Below are 16,627 nucleotides of genomic sequence, written 5' to 3' on the forward strand. Positions count from 1 at the left end.
ATAAATTATAACCGTATTTTTGATATATTGATTAATATGAATTCATTATTTTTCTTGGATGTTTATTTTCGCGGATTTAGGATAAATATATATTCGTGGGAAATCGGATTTGTGGTTTTCGTTTTTTCTCAATACACATTTTTCTTCATGAACGTTGTTTGAACAGTTTAAATAGTGATTCAAAATTACCCACGAACTTTCAGAAAGAACTAAGAAACATCATAAAAAAAGAAAAAAAAAACCCAACAGCATAAACTGCCAATAAAATTGTAATTTAGCAAATACATAGATCAAAAGAGAATTATTTTTTCTGTCCTTGAATCGATAGATGCATTTTATTTCCGTTTTGAACAACAATATTTCTTCTGAATAGTCGAACAAGTAAATACCATATTACAAACAAAATAAATTCGCACAGCTCAGTAATAGTCAGAATGCTTGCACCAAGAAATAATCCCATTTGTCCACCAACATTAGCTAAAACAGAGAAAAGATGTCAACTATTAGCAATATATCGAAGGGATAAGATTTCCAGTTAAACATAGTCTTACTAAATAAAAACCTAAATCAATACAATGGACCTAAGGCCTTAAGCAGTTGTTATCTATTAATCATATCCGATGATTTATGTATGCGTAATCCGACGAATTCTGTGTGGAAACTTTCCTTACAACACTCGGCAATGGTGTTTATTACATCAGCCAATGAAATTTCAGCCTTCAAATTTTCGAAGGTATGTTTTAATCCGACGAAGCCAGAGAAACTAAAAAGTTCTTTAAAACAGAAGGTTCACCGGACCGTTTTCAGATTATTGCCAGCAAAGATGGTCTGTATATAAATCAGATTGAAATTGAACACGACATACTGATATCGGAGAATTGATGTTACGTTATTGTGATTGATTTGGTTAAATTAAATAGAGGAAGATGAGTGCAAAGACAGAACTGCATTACCAGCCGGGTAGAAGCAGTAAACAAAACAATACGAAAATCATTATTGTTTAAATCTCTTTTTATAACTCTTTTCTGCTTGTCAAACACAATTTCGAGTTACTACGGTTCGTCTTTGTTTTGCTTTTCATTAACCTTTTTTACTAAATAAATTGTAGGGAATTATGCTTCAGTTCAAAACCTTCCTCAGGAAGTTTACATACATCAATTGCCTACATAATAGATAGTGTATTTTATTGAAGATAATGCAAATGTGTGAACTGGTTCTGTACGTTTCAATATGGTGATAAAATTTTTTTTTGGGTTCTAGCAGATAGTTGTCTCATGGGCTATCATATCACATACTCATATTTTGATAATGAATGCCCATTTATGAGAAAGCAATTGAATGCTTTATTAAGTATGCAGGGTGACCTCGGATGCTAGTCAAGGGCGTATTGATTATAAAATTTACAAGTTTACACGATAATGACTAATAAATTCTTACAAAATACATCTCCAACGTTCTCATACTTTGGTTTCTGTTCAGTAATTGTGGTCTTCAAATTTTTATAAAACAATGTTAGACTGATATAATTAGTTCTGAAATGAAAAAAAAATGAATATTTTACAAAGAAGCTCGAAAAGAAGGAATGAACAATTTGAATTCATTGCACGAAAACACTACATGCACATATAAAACAACAACAACAAGCTTATTTGTCATCCAAATAAATTCATCAAAGATGCCAGGATTAAAATGTTACATTTACGCCAGACGCGCGTTTCGTCTTCAAAGACTCATAAGAGACGTTCGAATCAAAAAAGATTTAAAAGGTCAAATAGAGTACAAAGTTGAAGAGCATTGAGGACCAAATATTCCTAAATGTTTTGCCAAATACAGCTACGATAAATCTATTCCTGAGGTAGAAAAGCCTTAGTTTTTAAAAATCAAAGTTTAGTTTACAGTTAATTTATAATTATGAACATATCAATGATAACTCAAGTCAACACAAACGTGTTGACTACTGGGCTGGTTATACCCTCGGGGAAATAAAGATGAGACATTTAATATTGAAAAATGCTAAGACAAACACACTGTTATGGCGCATTAAAGCAGACTTTTTTGTTAGATACCAACTTGATACACGTAGGTCATAAGGCCATCTCGCACTGAACACAATTTATTTTTATATTGTGATTTGTATACTGTTTTTTTTTTCATTTTCATTCTTCTTTTTTGACATGGCGTTGTCAGCTTATTTTCGACTTATGAGTTTGAATGTCCACTTTTGTCATAAAGTATGATACTTAATTGAAAGCAACTTTCTCACTATTTTATCTAAAAAGAAAAGTATGACCAAACAGGGACAAAGACAAGAGGAATTTATATAATTCAAGTATACAAAAGAAATTGGAATAGTGTCAACGTACGTGAATATGGTTAGTTATTGGACGAGTACCATTGTGTATAAACAACACAATGACTTGACGAGTTTCAAAGTATTACAGACCAGGACATATACCTGAAGATTGATCAAGTATAATTAACAGGCATTAAATGTACAAGAACAGACAAGATCACATCGATACTGAGCCCCAGCTGGTATGTCGAAGTGCGATTTCAAAATATCTACTAACTCAGTCGTTTTTTTATCCATATTAATCTGATTAAAGTACTCAACAAAACCCGAAGGAAACACCAAATACAGAAATTGGATAAGAAACATGTTACTAGTTATGAAACCAGGTCTAATATACAATTTTCTTCGGACAATGTTTGTAATTAGACATGATTTTAGGACATTTGGTTCTCTTTTTTGAATATACCATGGAGATTTTTTATTTGTTTTAGACAAACGATTAATCTCGCTTCTTGACAATCTACGAAGCACACACTATGTCGCTATTGAGTTGAGTAACTGACACATCGTGTAGACCTCATAACGTATTATAATTTTGAATTTGTGAAGAGACAACACTGTTTGTATTGATGTTAAAAACAATCCTATTTATATCAGAATGAATGAAAAAGGACAACAGACATGTAGACATTCAAGTAATTTTCGAACCCAATTATATGTTATATAATTGATAACGAGTCACAATTAAATTAGAAAAAAACATGTTACTTAATTGAAATTAGATAACGAAAATTAATATTAAGGAATATCTTATTCCAATAATAATTGTTTAACTTAATTATGTCTTTATTTTTACGTGAGACTAAATCAATTCTTCTAATTGGATTAATTGACGTCGATGCCAACTATTACTCCCTTTGTGCAATTGCATCAGTACACTTTGAATGATTTCATGATTTCTTTGACCATAACCGATCAACTTGATAATAATTCAGCATATAGCCGACAACTTATAGTAAACAAACCGTTGCCATGAGAAAAAGCTAGTTCGTTTTAACCTAATAGCTAGATTGCACAATTTAATCACTTCCGTTTGTGAAACATAATCGATTTTAAAGAAAGAAATCTCTGTATAACTGAAAAAATATTACACCAAGGTTCTCGATATCACAAACTAATTGAAAAATTTACTAAATTTTATCATCGGCAGAAGGACATGATTCGTAAATATAAATCAACATGCCGATATCTTATACGTTCAGATATTTCACATCCAATTTTTTTCTGGTAATATCCTTTACAAAGCATAACAAATTCGGCATTCACATCAAAAGCTAATCAAACCTTACTAACTAACTAAGAACCCAAATCTCAGGTATATATGTATGCCTATACTTCTTTTTAAACTCAACTGTATACACCAATTAAATCACGATCAAGTGAAAACATTTGAAAGATCAAAAAATGAAACGGACCAGCTCCATGATAACTGACTAGTGAGAAGGTTTGGTACCATTTAAACGTTTAATCCCGCTGCAAATTTTTGCACCTGTCCTAAGTGAGAAATTTGATTTACAGTTGTTGTCCTCTGTTTATGTAGTTCATACGTGTTTCTCGTTTCTCGTTTTTATATAGATTAGACCGTTGGTTTCCCCGTTTGAATGGTTTAACACTAGTGTTTCTTGGGGCCCTTTATAGCTTGCTGTTCGGTGTAAGCAATTACTCCAAGTTGAAGGCCGTACCTTGACCTATATTGGTTTACTTTTTATAAATTGTTACTTGGATGGGGAGTTGTCTCATTGTCACTTATACCACCTCTACCTATATCTAGTAAATACTTATAGGTGGCACGGTAGTATTTGCATTCCAGAATTTAGGTTGCTCTTTTGTGTACCCTACTTAGGTTAATGTATCTAAACAGTGCGATTGGACAAAAAATACAGTATCAACTGAACTTACTTTCCCAAACTGAGGGATGAATCAGGTGTAGAAAAATATGAAATAATTTTACATACAGATGAAAATGAATTTTTGAGAATTTTTAGTATTCACTGCACCATAAAAGACATAAAAGTACTAGTGGCCTTAGGTTTTTAAAAATAGCAAAAAAAGTAAGACGGTCATGATACATATTCAAATTCATTTGTGAATAGTAAAATGAAAGTACTTCAGTTAACTGTGAATGTAGAATTTTTTGCAGTGTTAGAAAGTGGTGAAAATTCTAAAAAGGCTATCATTATCCCTTATGGGCCAGGAAATACTACCGTGCCACCTTTAAAAGGTAGATATATATTTTTACACTAAATCAAGAAAGGAATTTTTTTTACCTAAGCAATTTGTAAGTTTATCAATAAAAATTTGATTAAGGGCAACTATGATAAAAACAAGCCTTAAATTCCACCCCTGAGAGTAAAAATTGCTGATTCAGCAAATTTTGCCTGATCTGTGGGTAATAATGTAAAAATTTACTTAGAATGTAGAACTTCATTATTTTTATGTAACTTGAAAAATATTTTCAATTATAAATGCTCGCTTTAACTTTTCGCAGTGTCTGACACATGTGCAACCACTGAAATTTGAGACGTGTCATTCTTCGGTTGCATGTACATCCTATTATTTTCAGCGAAATAAATAAATTAAATAATTTCTTATATTTTTCAACATAAGTACACCTATACTAGTTTTCTTCAGGTTTAATTTGTAGTTCTGATGTAACACGACACCAGTAGCAGCTTTTGGGGAACCAGTATGTGGTTAAGGGGTCCTTACTTATTCATTTAGCTCTCATATTGGTCTGAAATAGAGATAGAAATAGGGGTTTCTTTACATTGACTAGACATTATTTTTGACAAAGAATGTTTTTATGATGTTATATCAGCAAGACTAAATGGTTTATTCATTTTCCATGCAAGTACCATTAATTGTTAAGATTTTCTGACAGTGAAAAGCACAATAAAGGCAAATTGATTATGTAAGGGGACATACTTTAACTTAATGCATACATGAGAAATAGACAAACAGTCATCTTAGAGATGTATTCTAGTACATGTATTGTGAAAAAGATTTTGGAATAATAGTTAACTGCAATCTAAAGACTCTTGTTGTATTGCCCTCATAATCTGGAAATGTTTAAAGTAGTATAAGGCATGCTGTAAAATGTGGAATGGACTTTAATATCATTTTCATGATTTGGTGCTTAAACTGTTTCTTTCAGTCAGATAAACCATAAATAGAGTTGTCAATCCAAAAATTCCTCCTGAATCACCATGTTTGACTTCTGTGTTGATTTGAAACATCATATATTTGGGTTTTGGACACTCCTTAAGTAAAAATTGTAAGAAGAAAAAAAGTGAAAATCTGCCAGATGGGATAGGGATGTAATGTTTCATTTTTTTTGGGTAAGAAATGAGTGCAGACTAGTATTCCGTATTGTAATATGTACCAAAGTAAGAAATCTATGCACCATAGGTGTCATGACTGGTTTCAAGTTTGTTATGTCTTGGTTAAGGTGGCACGGTAGTATTTGCATTCCAGAATTTAGGTTGCTCTTTTGTGTACCCTACTTCGGTTCATGAACCTAAACAGTGCGATTGGACAAAACATACAGTATCAACTGAACTTACTTTCCCAAACTGAGGGATGAATCAGGTGTAGAAAAATATGAAATAATTTTACATACAGATGAAAATGAATTTTTGAGAATTTTTTGAAATTTTGTATTCACTGCACCATAAAAGACATAAAAGTACTATTGGCCTTAGGTTTTTAAAAATAGCAAAAAAAGTAAGACGGTCATGATACATATTCAAATTCATTTGTGAATAGTAAAATGAAAGTACTTCAGTTAACTGTGAATGTAGAATTTTTTGCAGTGTTAGAAAGTGGTGAAAATTCTAAAAAGGCTATCATTATCCCTTATGGGCCAGGAAATACTACCTTGCCACCTATAATACTTCCAACTGAATATTTTATGGAATAAATTGTTTGAAAATAAACCTACTTGATATAATCCTCTGTTTCATTGAGATCGGTTGTCAGTGGTTTCATCATAAATGTAGATGGAAACAAACCATATGACAATTTTGTATCATAATCTGTATATTGGCATTCAATCGGACAACTACAATTGTAACCTTTTTTCAAAATATTCCCTGAAAAAGAAATTTGTCACTGTATAAATGCGGATGCACAAAAGAAATCACGAAAATTGTCATGCAAAATATGACTGCCAGATAGAATTACAGTATTATGGTAGTAAAACAAGTAAGTATTGACATTAATTTTTACCAACCCTCTCTCCTATGCCTTCTAACAAATATGGCTTACTGTTTATGTCTCGTATGTGCATATGTTGCGGAAACATTATATTGCCTTGATTTGATTTCCAATAGTTAAAAAAGTAGATATTACCTCTTTTTGGTCTGACAATGGCATTTATTTGATAAAAAAATATTGCAGTAAAGGGGGTGAAAATGTCACAAAAGCCCCATAATTTGACCAAAAGTAGAATTGCAATTCATTTGAGAAATTCCCATTCTGAAACCATTGATGTTTATCTATCCACATAATGGTCAATTAAAATCATATGTATATTACCTTATTTTCCTGAAAATTGAAATTGAAAAGTTCGAGCGTAAAGTATTTTATGTAAAACACTACAATAGTTTCTGGATTATTGGCAATACAGATGTGAAAATACGGTCTGTCAAACCAAAAATGTCATATCAAACATGTAAAAAAGCTTTAAAGGCTACATTATAAAATATTCAGCTATCTAAAATAAATTCATCTGAAAAATTGAACCGGGAACACAAAGACCCAATAAATTTCCAATTGTGTATTGCTACCAAGCTAACTGCTTCTTCCTAGATCAGTCCTGATGAAAAAAATGATCTAGATTTTTTTTAATATTATTTTATCATACCTCTACGACAAATTATTCTGACATTTCTAAAGACATGTTTGAACTTATCTCAACTATCAGCTGATTTTGTTTAAACACACATCTCAACAGAAAAAACGCGAAATTAATAAGTTCAGATTAATCTAGAAAACACGGTTGGGAAGCAGAAAATGTATTTACTAGTAGGTTAACTTGAACTTTCAGCACAGTGTTGATAATACTACTGGAGGACTGTGGGATCATTTGAGGTTAATTGTTTTCAGAAAAAGGTATGTCGACAAGTAAATGATATATCACAAGTTTTTTTATTGAAAGTTGTAGGAAGTATTTTAAAAGAAACTATGGTTCCAAATCCTTAAGGTATAGTTAACGTTAATGAATTTTGGCTATTATTTACAAATTCTCTTCTGTAATAGAACTACTCACTTATACACTCAGCTTTCTGGAGTGCTCCATATTACAAACAGATTATTTTTTTCTCCAATTGTTAACGGAAATGTTATTAATTTCACTATACTTCTTACACAATTGTAGACGAATTTCCTATGAAAGTTGTACTATATAATGTAAAGTGTGACAATGTAGGTACTTCAAGGTGATCATTTGTCGTTACTTTTTTGTATAAAATAATTTGTCTGGCTCTGATACGATACTAGTACGTATATTGCATTTGACTGTACTTACACATTTCCGGCATAAAACACTCTAAATATCTTTCCTTCGAACAATATATTCCAGTGGCTGCAAAGAAAGAAACGACAAAGTTGATATATGAATCGAAATTTAGGTAAATGTATATAGCAAACGAACTTAAAGACTTTGTGTATTTATTTTTTATTTGTTGGTACAAAAGATAAACTAAAAATATCCGTCATTTTATCAATACCCAGTTTACAACTATTACTTATTATGATGTGGACTGGGCATTGTTATTGAATCTTATGCTTTTTGTTTGGATTGAGCTGTTATGATTTTATTTATTTGAAACCGTTTATGTTCTTCAAACACGTATATTGTTTAAATCAGAACGTGCAGGAGTATGCAGAGTAACTTTAATGATCTTCAAACTGGACGCTGGACGAGTCCATAATATAATTGGTCAAGTAAACTATCAGTATGAAAGGTAAGAATTGCCAATTTAAATATTTATATATGCTTTTCCTCGTAAAGTGTAGACAAATTAATTTTTAAATGGGCTATCTTCGACAAAATAGTACAAATCAGACGTGTAGTACCATAAAACATGTCATTTTCGGAAGAGAATTGCCGAAATACACTTTAAACACGGGTTGTCCAGGCGAAGTTATTGTTTATCTTAACAAAAAACAACTGTTTAAATCTCATTTTAATGTTATTTATATTTAATGTAATTAGCTTTAATCCGAAACAAAAGCTGTTAGTCAACACAGTCGAAATATGTCCGATCTACATTTTTTTGGCATCAAAATTTAATACGATCATTTCAATGTCTATTTCGTCTACCTCACACAATCTTGATAGACATTATAATCATGTATACTGTAAAACAAATAATAATATCACAACTGGAAACAGATATAGATTGAGAAATAGATTCCATCCATATAATGAGCAAACGCATCGACTGAATATCAATTTGCAGTTGAACAAATGAAAACGGGTTTTGCAATCATAAAGAAATATCAGATGTATCCATTAAAAACTAAAATACAATTTCTGATGTTTATCATATCTAAATAATACTGGAATATTAATTTATAAAGCAATTGAACAATCGAACCATACAAACCTACCATTTTTTTCTTAAAAGTTATGTACAAAGTTAGGAATGTGACAGTTGTTCACAAAAAGTCCTTTTCTATGTATAATGGCGTTTGTTTTTGTAGCAGTTCTGTGTTTCTGTTGTGTTCCTCTTACAATTCGATACAACCTTATGTCTAAACTGTTGTGACTATTTAGAAGTTGCTATAACAAGCTAGAACTTTTGATCTTAAGGTCATACGATACAGTTACAGGGGAGGTAATGACGTTGTTAACGTAAATTGTTATTTTCGCGACGTCAAACGGTGACTTATCGGGAAAAGATGCAGTTTTCGGCTGATTTTTATCAGTCAAACTGATTTTATTTGAAAACGAATTCATGGACCCCTCTTTTTTAAAATGACATTTGGTTTTTTTACGTAAGAAGATTATGTGTACCAATTTTCATAAAAACGTAAATAGTGCAATTTTTTTTTTGATTTGATTCATATACAGCAAAAATGACGGTGTTTTTCTACATTCATGAATATTTGATAAATTTTAGTTATTTGTAAAAATAAAATGTACAAATTTATGCAATATTTATATAACACATACATTACAAATAATTTAACAAAAACAGCTCGTGTTTATCTTTTAAAACAAAAAAAAGTTAATATGTATTTCTATCGAAAGGAAAAATATGTCCACAAATCCGTATTTTGAGGAAATATCTGAAATTTGAACCTCAATTTACTCACAAAGTAGCACATGAATGTATATTTTTTTTATAATATATTTGATTTAATCAGGTAAAAAAATAGCCTACAAGCAAATTTTCATCAGAATTAAATACGGGATCAAAACTGTATCAATTGCCCTTTTCTAAGGAACTCGTGTTTAAAAAAATCCTGGTTGGTTTATGTGTTGCATCGACTTACCTTCTACGTAAATGGTAAAAGGAAAATAACTCTAATTACATGAAATATAATAACTTTGGTTCAAGTCGAACAGATCATTCTGACAAAGTAAAGGAACACGGATTCTGAAAAAAGCGATAGCTAAACGTATAAAAAAAAAGTACAATAAGAGGTAACTGCTAAATGGAAAAAGGGTTTGGTGACAAAGGGTGGAATTCAAAACAATACCATAAATAAAATACATAACTAACCTATTGCGAATCAAGAGAAATATTTGAGATAAAAATCACGAGGAAAAAAAAGAAAAAAAGACCAAAACCAAAAGTTCTTTACACTGAAATGAGGTCCATCTATGAATAATTAAAAGAAATTCAATAATGAATGAATGCTAAGTCCTAATACTTATTAAAGGTACCAGGCTTATAACTTGATACGCCAGGCGCGATTCCTCTACATACAAGACTCAGCAGTGACGCTCATATCAAAATAGTTAGAAAGCCAAACAAGTATAAAGTTGAAGAACTAATAAGCAAAAATAGACTTAACAATTACTCATTGATCTGAAGACGTTTTAATGGAAGTACTACTAAAATATATTTCATGCAAACACAAAGTTAACTTTTAATAAACGTCCAATCAAATTGAGGTTTTATAATGTGCACATGAGAACGAGTATACGTTCTATCTAAATTATAATAGTTTGGATACTGAAATAAACTCACGACTGTTAAACATAAAACCAACACAACTGCACTGTTGAAATAGAAGATCTTGCAAACATTGTCTTTGACATTGAGATGTGCTATAGTTGGATCGCTTGTCTTCACATGTGTCATCTTCAAACGCCGTGAATGGAGGTGGTAAGTATTTATACTGTCGACAAAAAATAATTGAAACAAAATCATTTGATGCAACATATAAATAAACTCATCATAGATACCAGGATTAAATTTTAATTTACGCCAGACGCGCATTTCGTCTACAAAAGACTCATCAGTGACGCTCGAATAATTTTTTTTATAAATACAGCTATGGTAATCTATTCCTGAGAAAGAAAAAGCCTTAGTATTTCAAAAATTCGAAAGTTTTGTTAGATGTATTTCTTTTTGTTTCCATCGGATGAGTTACTCTTTCAACTGATATTATGGTTCGTTATTATGTTGAGTGTTACACAACTATCCCAGGTTAGGGGAAGGGTTGAGATCCCGCTAACATGTTTAACCCCGCCACATTTTGTATGTATGTGCCTTCCCCAGTCAGAAGCCTGTAATGCAGTGATTGTCGTGTGTTGATGTGTAACATATCGTTTTTCGTTCATGTTTTTGTACATAAATAACGTCGATAGTTTTCTCGATTAAATTGTTTTAAATTTGTCATTTCGAGGCATTGTATGGCTGACTATGCGGTATGAGCTTTGCTCATTGTTGAAGGCCGTACGATGACCTATAGTTGTTAATTTCTGTGTCTTTTGGTTTCTTTTTGGAGAGTTGTCTCATTGGCAATCCTACCACTTGTTCTTTTTTATATTTTAGTTGATTTCGAAGTGGTGAATTTTCACGTTTATAAAAGAACAAAAAATAGATGTGCAAGTACTTAAGTCTCGGAGAAAACAACATACCTCTTTTCTTGAAATTTGTATTAAAGCCTCAGAGGCTGGAGGTACTACAAACCCATCATTTACCATCAACACCTCTTCATTTTGGTCATGCACTACAACCTGATAAAAAATAAAATTGTATAAGTATTCTATCTGCACTATATACATTACTGTATAAATAAAAAAAGATGGAGAATCAATTGTAACATAATGAATACAATAAGGATATAGATTTTACATTGTTGACTATGTTTTTGGTTTTTGTACAACCTTTTCATAATTTTAGTTTCCCTTACAAAACATATTATTTAAACATATAAGTAAACCCAACGAAAAACAATTTGAAATTATGAAAATTCAATCTGTGTTACCTTTAAACCCGATGAAACATAGGTTAGAGGAAAATAATCATCATCAAGACGAAGATCTATGTACATCTGTAGATTATATAATCCTCCGTGCATAACAGTCTTCACTGGGGGACTATTCATGTTGAATCTTACACAGAGTCCAAGATCAGTTGAGACTGGTGTATAATTCAGATAGAAAGTTTTCAGGTCAAACTTGTGATATATAATTAACTTCGATAAAGATTTCGACTCCATATACAGATCATCGAGTGTGCGTTCATTAAAATATCCTTCTGATGAATAAAATGGATCACTCCAATTAACTTTTTCTGCAGTGTGGTACAGAGCGGATAATGCTAGGTGATATTTATCAGTTCGAACATCGTTTGTGAACATGCTTCTGTTCAGCGTAGCGAGATTGCAGATAGTGACAGCTGGAAATTCAAGCTCATCATTATTCTTCACAGATACAGTTGTTGTTGTTGGGTATTTGTAGTATGATATTAATTCAGTTGCAACATTGAATAGCAGGTAACCAGCTGACAACAACCATATAATCATCCAGAATAAACTGAAAAGAAATATAATAATACAACAATAAAATATTTATGATATTATAACTTTATTCATCGGGATGATCTCAGGTGCTCCGGATCCGGAAGGGTAAGCAGATTCTGCTACATAGAAACGATCTATTAGATAACAAATGCCATATTCCTGACTTGGTACAGGACATTCTAAGAAAATATGGTGGGTTGAATCTAGTTTTTTGGCTAGCAAAAACTCCGCGCTTTATGGTTATATTAAATATACTGCTAGAATGACAAAATTACATGACAGGAATACAGTACTAATAAATACAAGAACATCCAAGTCAGAGAAATATATAACAAATAAAGGGAATAGTACTTTTTAAAATTTACTTTAAACCAATAATAATTTTTACAAAAACTGGCTGTACACATTAATATTTATAACTTGTACAATAATGTATAGTCTGAATTTTGTTATTAAGAATAATTGATACACACTATATAATTTAAATTCTATGACCACATGATTAACCGTCACCATATTTGAAAAAGAAAGTCATTGTTTAGTCAGGTAAATAATGTCTTACTAACAACAAGTTTGTAAAGTGATATCAAGTAGAACCATCATAATTTTTCTGCTCGTTAGAAAGCCCTCCATCAAATCGTATTTGTAATTTACTATTATTCATAACTAATTTTACTCTTACAGCCATTAGGCCGATGTCTCTCCTGGTGGATATTTTGTCCACGAAAATATCTTCCACAAATAAGCATGAATTGAATGAATGTATGAAGATTTAGGAGAATACTTGCTGGTTAGTCGCCCAGTATAGATAATTCCGAAACAAACGTCACCTTGAACACGATGTATAGATGTGGTATGAGTGCCTATGATACAACTCTCCATCCAAGTCACAATTTATAAAAGTAAAACATAATAGGTCCAGGTACGGTCTTCAACACGGAACCTAGGCTCACACCGATCAGCAAGCTATAAAGTGCCCCACAATTACTAGTGTGAAAACATTCAAACGGGAAAATCAACGGTCTAATCTATAGTAGTCTATTATGCAGTAGTCCCCTCATCATTTGACATGACAATTATCCCTTACATGACACATTCAGATTATCATAGTAATATCAACAGCAATAATCTACGTACGTGTGTTTAGTTTTGGATGTTGATAACAATGAACAACACTGTTTCAATTCGGAATGTGAAGCAAATGGCTGCAAAACTTGTGGAATGCTAATAATAGTTGCTCAACTTGCCAACAAGTCTTATCCTTCTAGAAGTTACGATGCACTTCATGGTAAATCAACAAATTTCGTTTAAGGTACAGTTGATTTTTCCTTCATTTTGAAATTCAATTTAGAATAAAACAATGTATCGAATAGACACCTAAACGAATCAATTATTCAATACAACTTAAAGAACAACACGATAGGTAACCAATTACTAACATTTGTTTAATCAGTCAACGTAATTTGTTTATGACGATGACACAATCGTAACGATATACACGATAGATAATAAAACTGCTATATGGATAATGTTCTCTCACTAAATAATTCAAAATTTGGTGACTATGTTGAACGCATCTTTTCTGTCGAATAAGAGATGAAGGATACAACAGATACAGTTAAGTGTTCTACATAACTTAATTTACAATTAGGCAATGGTGGTCGGTTGAAAACAATTATAACGATTAAAGAGATGAGTTCCTAGCTGGGAAGTTTTCATAGCTATAGAGCATTTTTCATGCAGCGTCTGCGTAAATGTATCCCAGTTGATACAATATTCCAACGATGTAGTCCCTATGATTTCCTTGAAAAATGGTTGCTTCTCACAATGAAACTATTCAACCAGTTATTCCAAGTTGTGAGTTGAAATCTTCACTTTGTACGTTTAACACAGGCCATCACTTGTTAATTAAGTGTTAAGAAATAAAAATATATCCGTTTTACTAATGATGGCGAATATGTTCCTAATATCGTAACTACAATCCCGTTCGTTTCCCCTGAATCTGACCTACCAAATTAGACTTATAACTAGGTTTGTACTAACATAAGCTACATGACAGATGTCACACGTGCATCAATACCTGCTTACAATTTCGGAGCACCTGAGATCACCCCTAGTGTTGGGTAGGGTTCGTGTTGCTCAGTCTATAGTTTTTCTATGTTGTGTTTTGTGTACTATTATTTTTCTGTTGATCGTTTTAATTTCTTAGCCGTTTATCGTTTTAATTTCTTAGCCGTTGCTATAACACGAAATTTCTTAGCCGTAGCGTTGTCAGTTTATTTCCGACTCAAGAGTTTAACTCATTATTGTCAATATAATGGAATTGTAAGCGATCGTAATTAAAGTGAGAGATTTAGCTAGATATAAAAACAGGATAAATCAACCATTTCCACATGAAAAAAATCTATACCAGGTCAGGCATATGTGTATAAGCTTTTGATTTTGCCATTTGATTTAGACTTTCCGTTTTACATTTTCCTCTAAATTTGGTATTTATGTGATTTTACTTTTCACTCTATGACAGCTAAAACAAATGACAAACTTTTCCTTCATTTACAGAACATTTGTTTGATTGATTTTTGTTTGCTTTACAGCTAATTGTATATTATCATATTTGAAGCAAATTCATACTATAGCAACACATTTTCATAGTTTTAAGAGAACACATTCTGATTGATATCTACCATACGGTTCATATTCTTCTATAAGCTGTTCATTTAATTGAATTTTAAACGGCAACAAACCAAATGCAAATCATTTATGAAATGAATGATTCAGTGTATTTTGTTTTTGAAACGTTATTGTACAGATACCACGAGAATTTCAAGCTATATTTGACCAATTTGTAATGTCTTTATTTATCGTATTAAAATAAGTTAGTATTTTCGATACTGCTGTCATAGAAAAAGGAGATTCAGTTTATACAGGAAACAAACAACTTACTGTACATTTTATGGAAAAGAGCTAAAAAATAAACAGCTAGAACTGACAAATATAAAGAATGTTAGATAATTGCAAATGAGACTTCATTCCTCCTGGAGACCAAAGTAACTGTAAAGGTCATTGAAAAGCAGATGTTTCAAAATCGTAACGTTGAAATATTTTTTTATGCTATTTGTTAATGTTTGTGTGTACTGTATGTAGATCAATTTATTTAAATTTTATTCACATTTTTAAAACAAACCAAAGAATACAATGGAATATATTTAAAAAGCTAAAAGAGGGACACAAAATATATGAGAAACGTTAAAATTTATGTTTCGAACATAAACAGACAACGCCATGGCTATAACAAAAGACCAATAGACAAACATTACAAAAAACCCAACAGAGAAAGCTAAAAAAAAACCCAACTAAGTAACACGAACCCCACCCAAAATTGATCTTTGTTTATTCAATATATACATACGAAAATGACTTACGTTCTTCCAGGAGGATGCTTCCTTCCAAAGTCGATTTTATTTACCGCATGAAATCCAGTTGATTCAATAAAATCTTCCCATATTATCCCAGCTGTAAGCTTTTCTTGCTTTTCCGTTTTATCAGACATTGTGTATTGAAATCCCTGTAATTGTTTTTCTGCGAGGACTTTTATTCAAAGTTTGGCAGTATTCATCTGCATAATTATGTATACCATGAATATGTCAAAAAATTACGGAAGTGGTCAGTTGTTTCATAGTTACAAGTTAGATTACAGTTAAACATGGATATATTAACATACCAAGCTTTGTATGTAACGTAATGCACGAGAAATTGTTTCCAATATAGCTATTATAGTAATGAATGAGCATATTTAATTTGTTAATTCACAGTCACAAATTATTGACAATTTTGAATTATCAATAAGACTAAATGTTTATTTTATCTTACTCATCATGGAAACCAAATATTTCATTAAAACTATAGATTAAATGAAACGATGGTGTAATTAACAAAGTAAACACTTTGAAGTATGGTCTATGATCAACATAGAATCATGATTTCAAGTGATTTGACGTGGAGGAATATTATACAATCGAGGGACACAGAAATAGGACGAAAATGAAATAAAATAAAATAAAATGAAATATTAAAGATAAAAGTAGTATGTTAAGTAAAATAAAAAGAACCATAATGATTTAAACTCAGTGTCTTAAAAAGACGATGTTTTTTCCGGGAATAATTTATTATTATTAAACGTATAGTCCTCAACGAATTTGTGCTCTCTATGAAGTAATAACATTCTCCTTTCGATAGGTTTCATCTCGTCTACATTCAAAAATAGGTTTGGCATTTTCCTCGGAGCTT

General features: G+C 31.3%; 1 protein-coding gene across 1 annotated transcript; it reads right to left on the minus strand.

Moving 5' to 3' along the window:
- Positions 1-242: 242 nt before the first annotated feature.
- Positions 243-16,031, minus strand: LOC143066323 (acid-sensing ion channel 1C-like). Its single transcript, XM_076239293.1, has 8 exons — positions 15,763-16,031; positions 11,804-12,353; positions 11,454-11,552; positions 10,558-10,708; positions 7,881-7,937; positions 6,294-6,444; positions 1,438-1,532; positions 243-477 (listed from the first exon to the last, which is right to left on the minus strand). Exons 1-8 carry the CDS (start codon positions 15,888-15,890, stop codon positions 302-304), a joined length of 1,407 nt encoding a protein of 468 aa, XP_076095408.1. The 5' UTR covers positions 15,891-16,031; the 3' UTR covers positions 243-301.
- Between the last annotated feature and the right edge of the window lie 596 nt (positions 16,032-16,627).

The sequence above is a fragment of the Mytilus galloprovincialis genome, chromosome 3 (genome assembly GCF_965363235.1).
Source record: "Mytilus galloprovincialis chromosome 3, xbMytGall1.hap1.1, whole genome shotgun sequence".
Lineage (NCBI taxonomy): Eukaryota > Metazoa > Mollusca > Bivalvia > Mytilida > Mytilidae > Mytilus > Mytilus galloprovincialis.

What these genes read in the sequence shown, in the direction of transcription:
- LOC143066323 (XM_076239293.1), bottom strand. Translation starts at nt 15,890, where the DNA reads ATGTCTGATAAAACGGAAAAGCAAGAAAAGCTTACAGCTGGGATAATA. An exon ending in ATGTTTCATCGGGTTTAAAG is followed by an intron (nt 11,553 to 11,803) that starts GTAACACAGATT and finishes ATTTTTTATCAG; the next exon opens with GTTGTAGTGCATGACCAAAA. An exon ending in GAAACAGAGGATTATATCAA is followed by an intron (nt 1,533 to 6,293) that starts GTAGGTTTATTT and finishes TTTTCATTTCAG; the next exon opens with AACTAATTATATCAGTCTAA.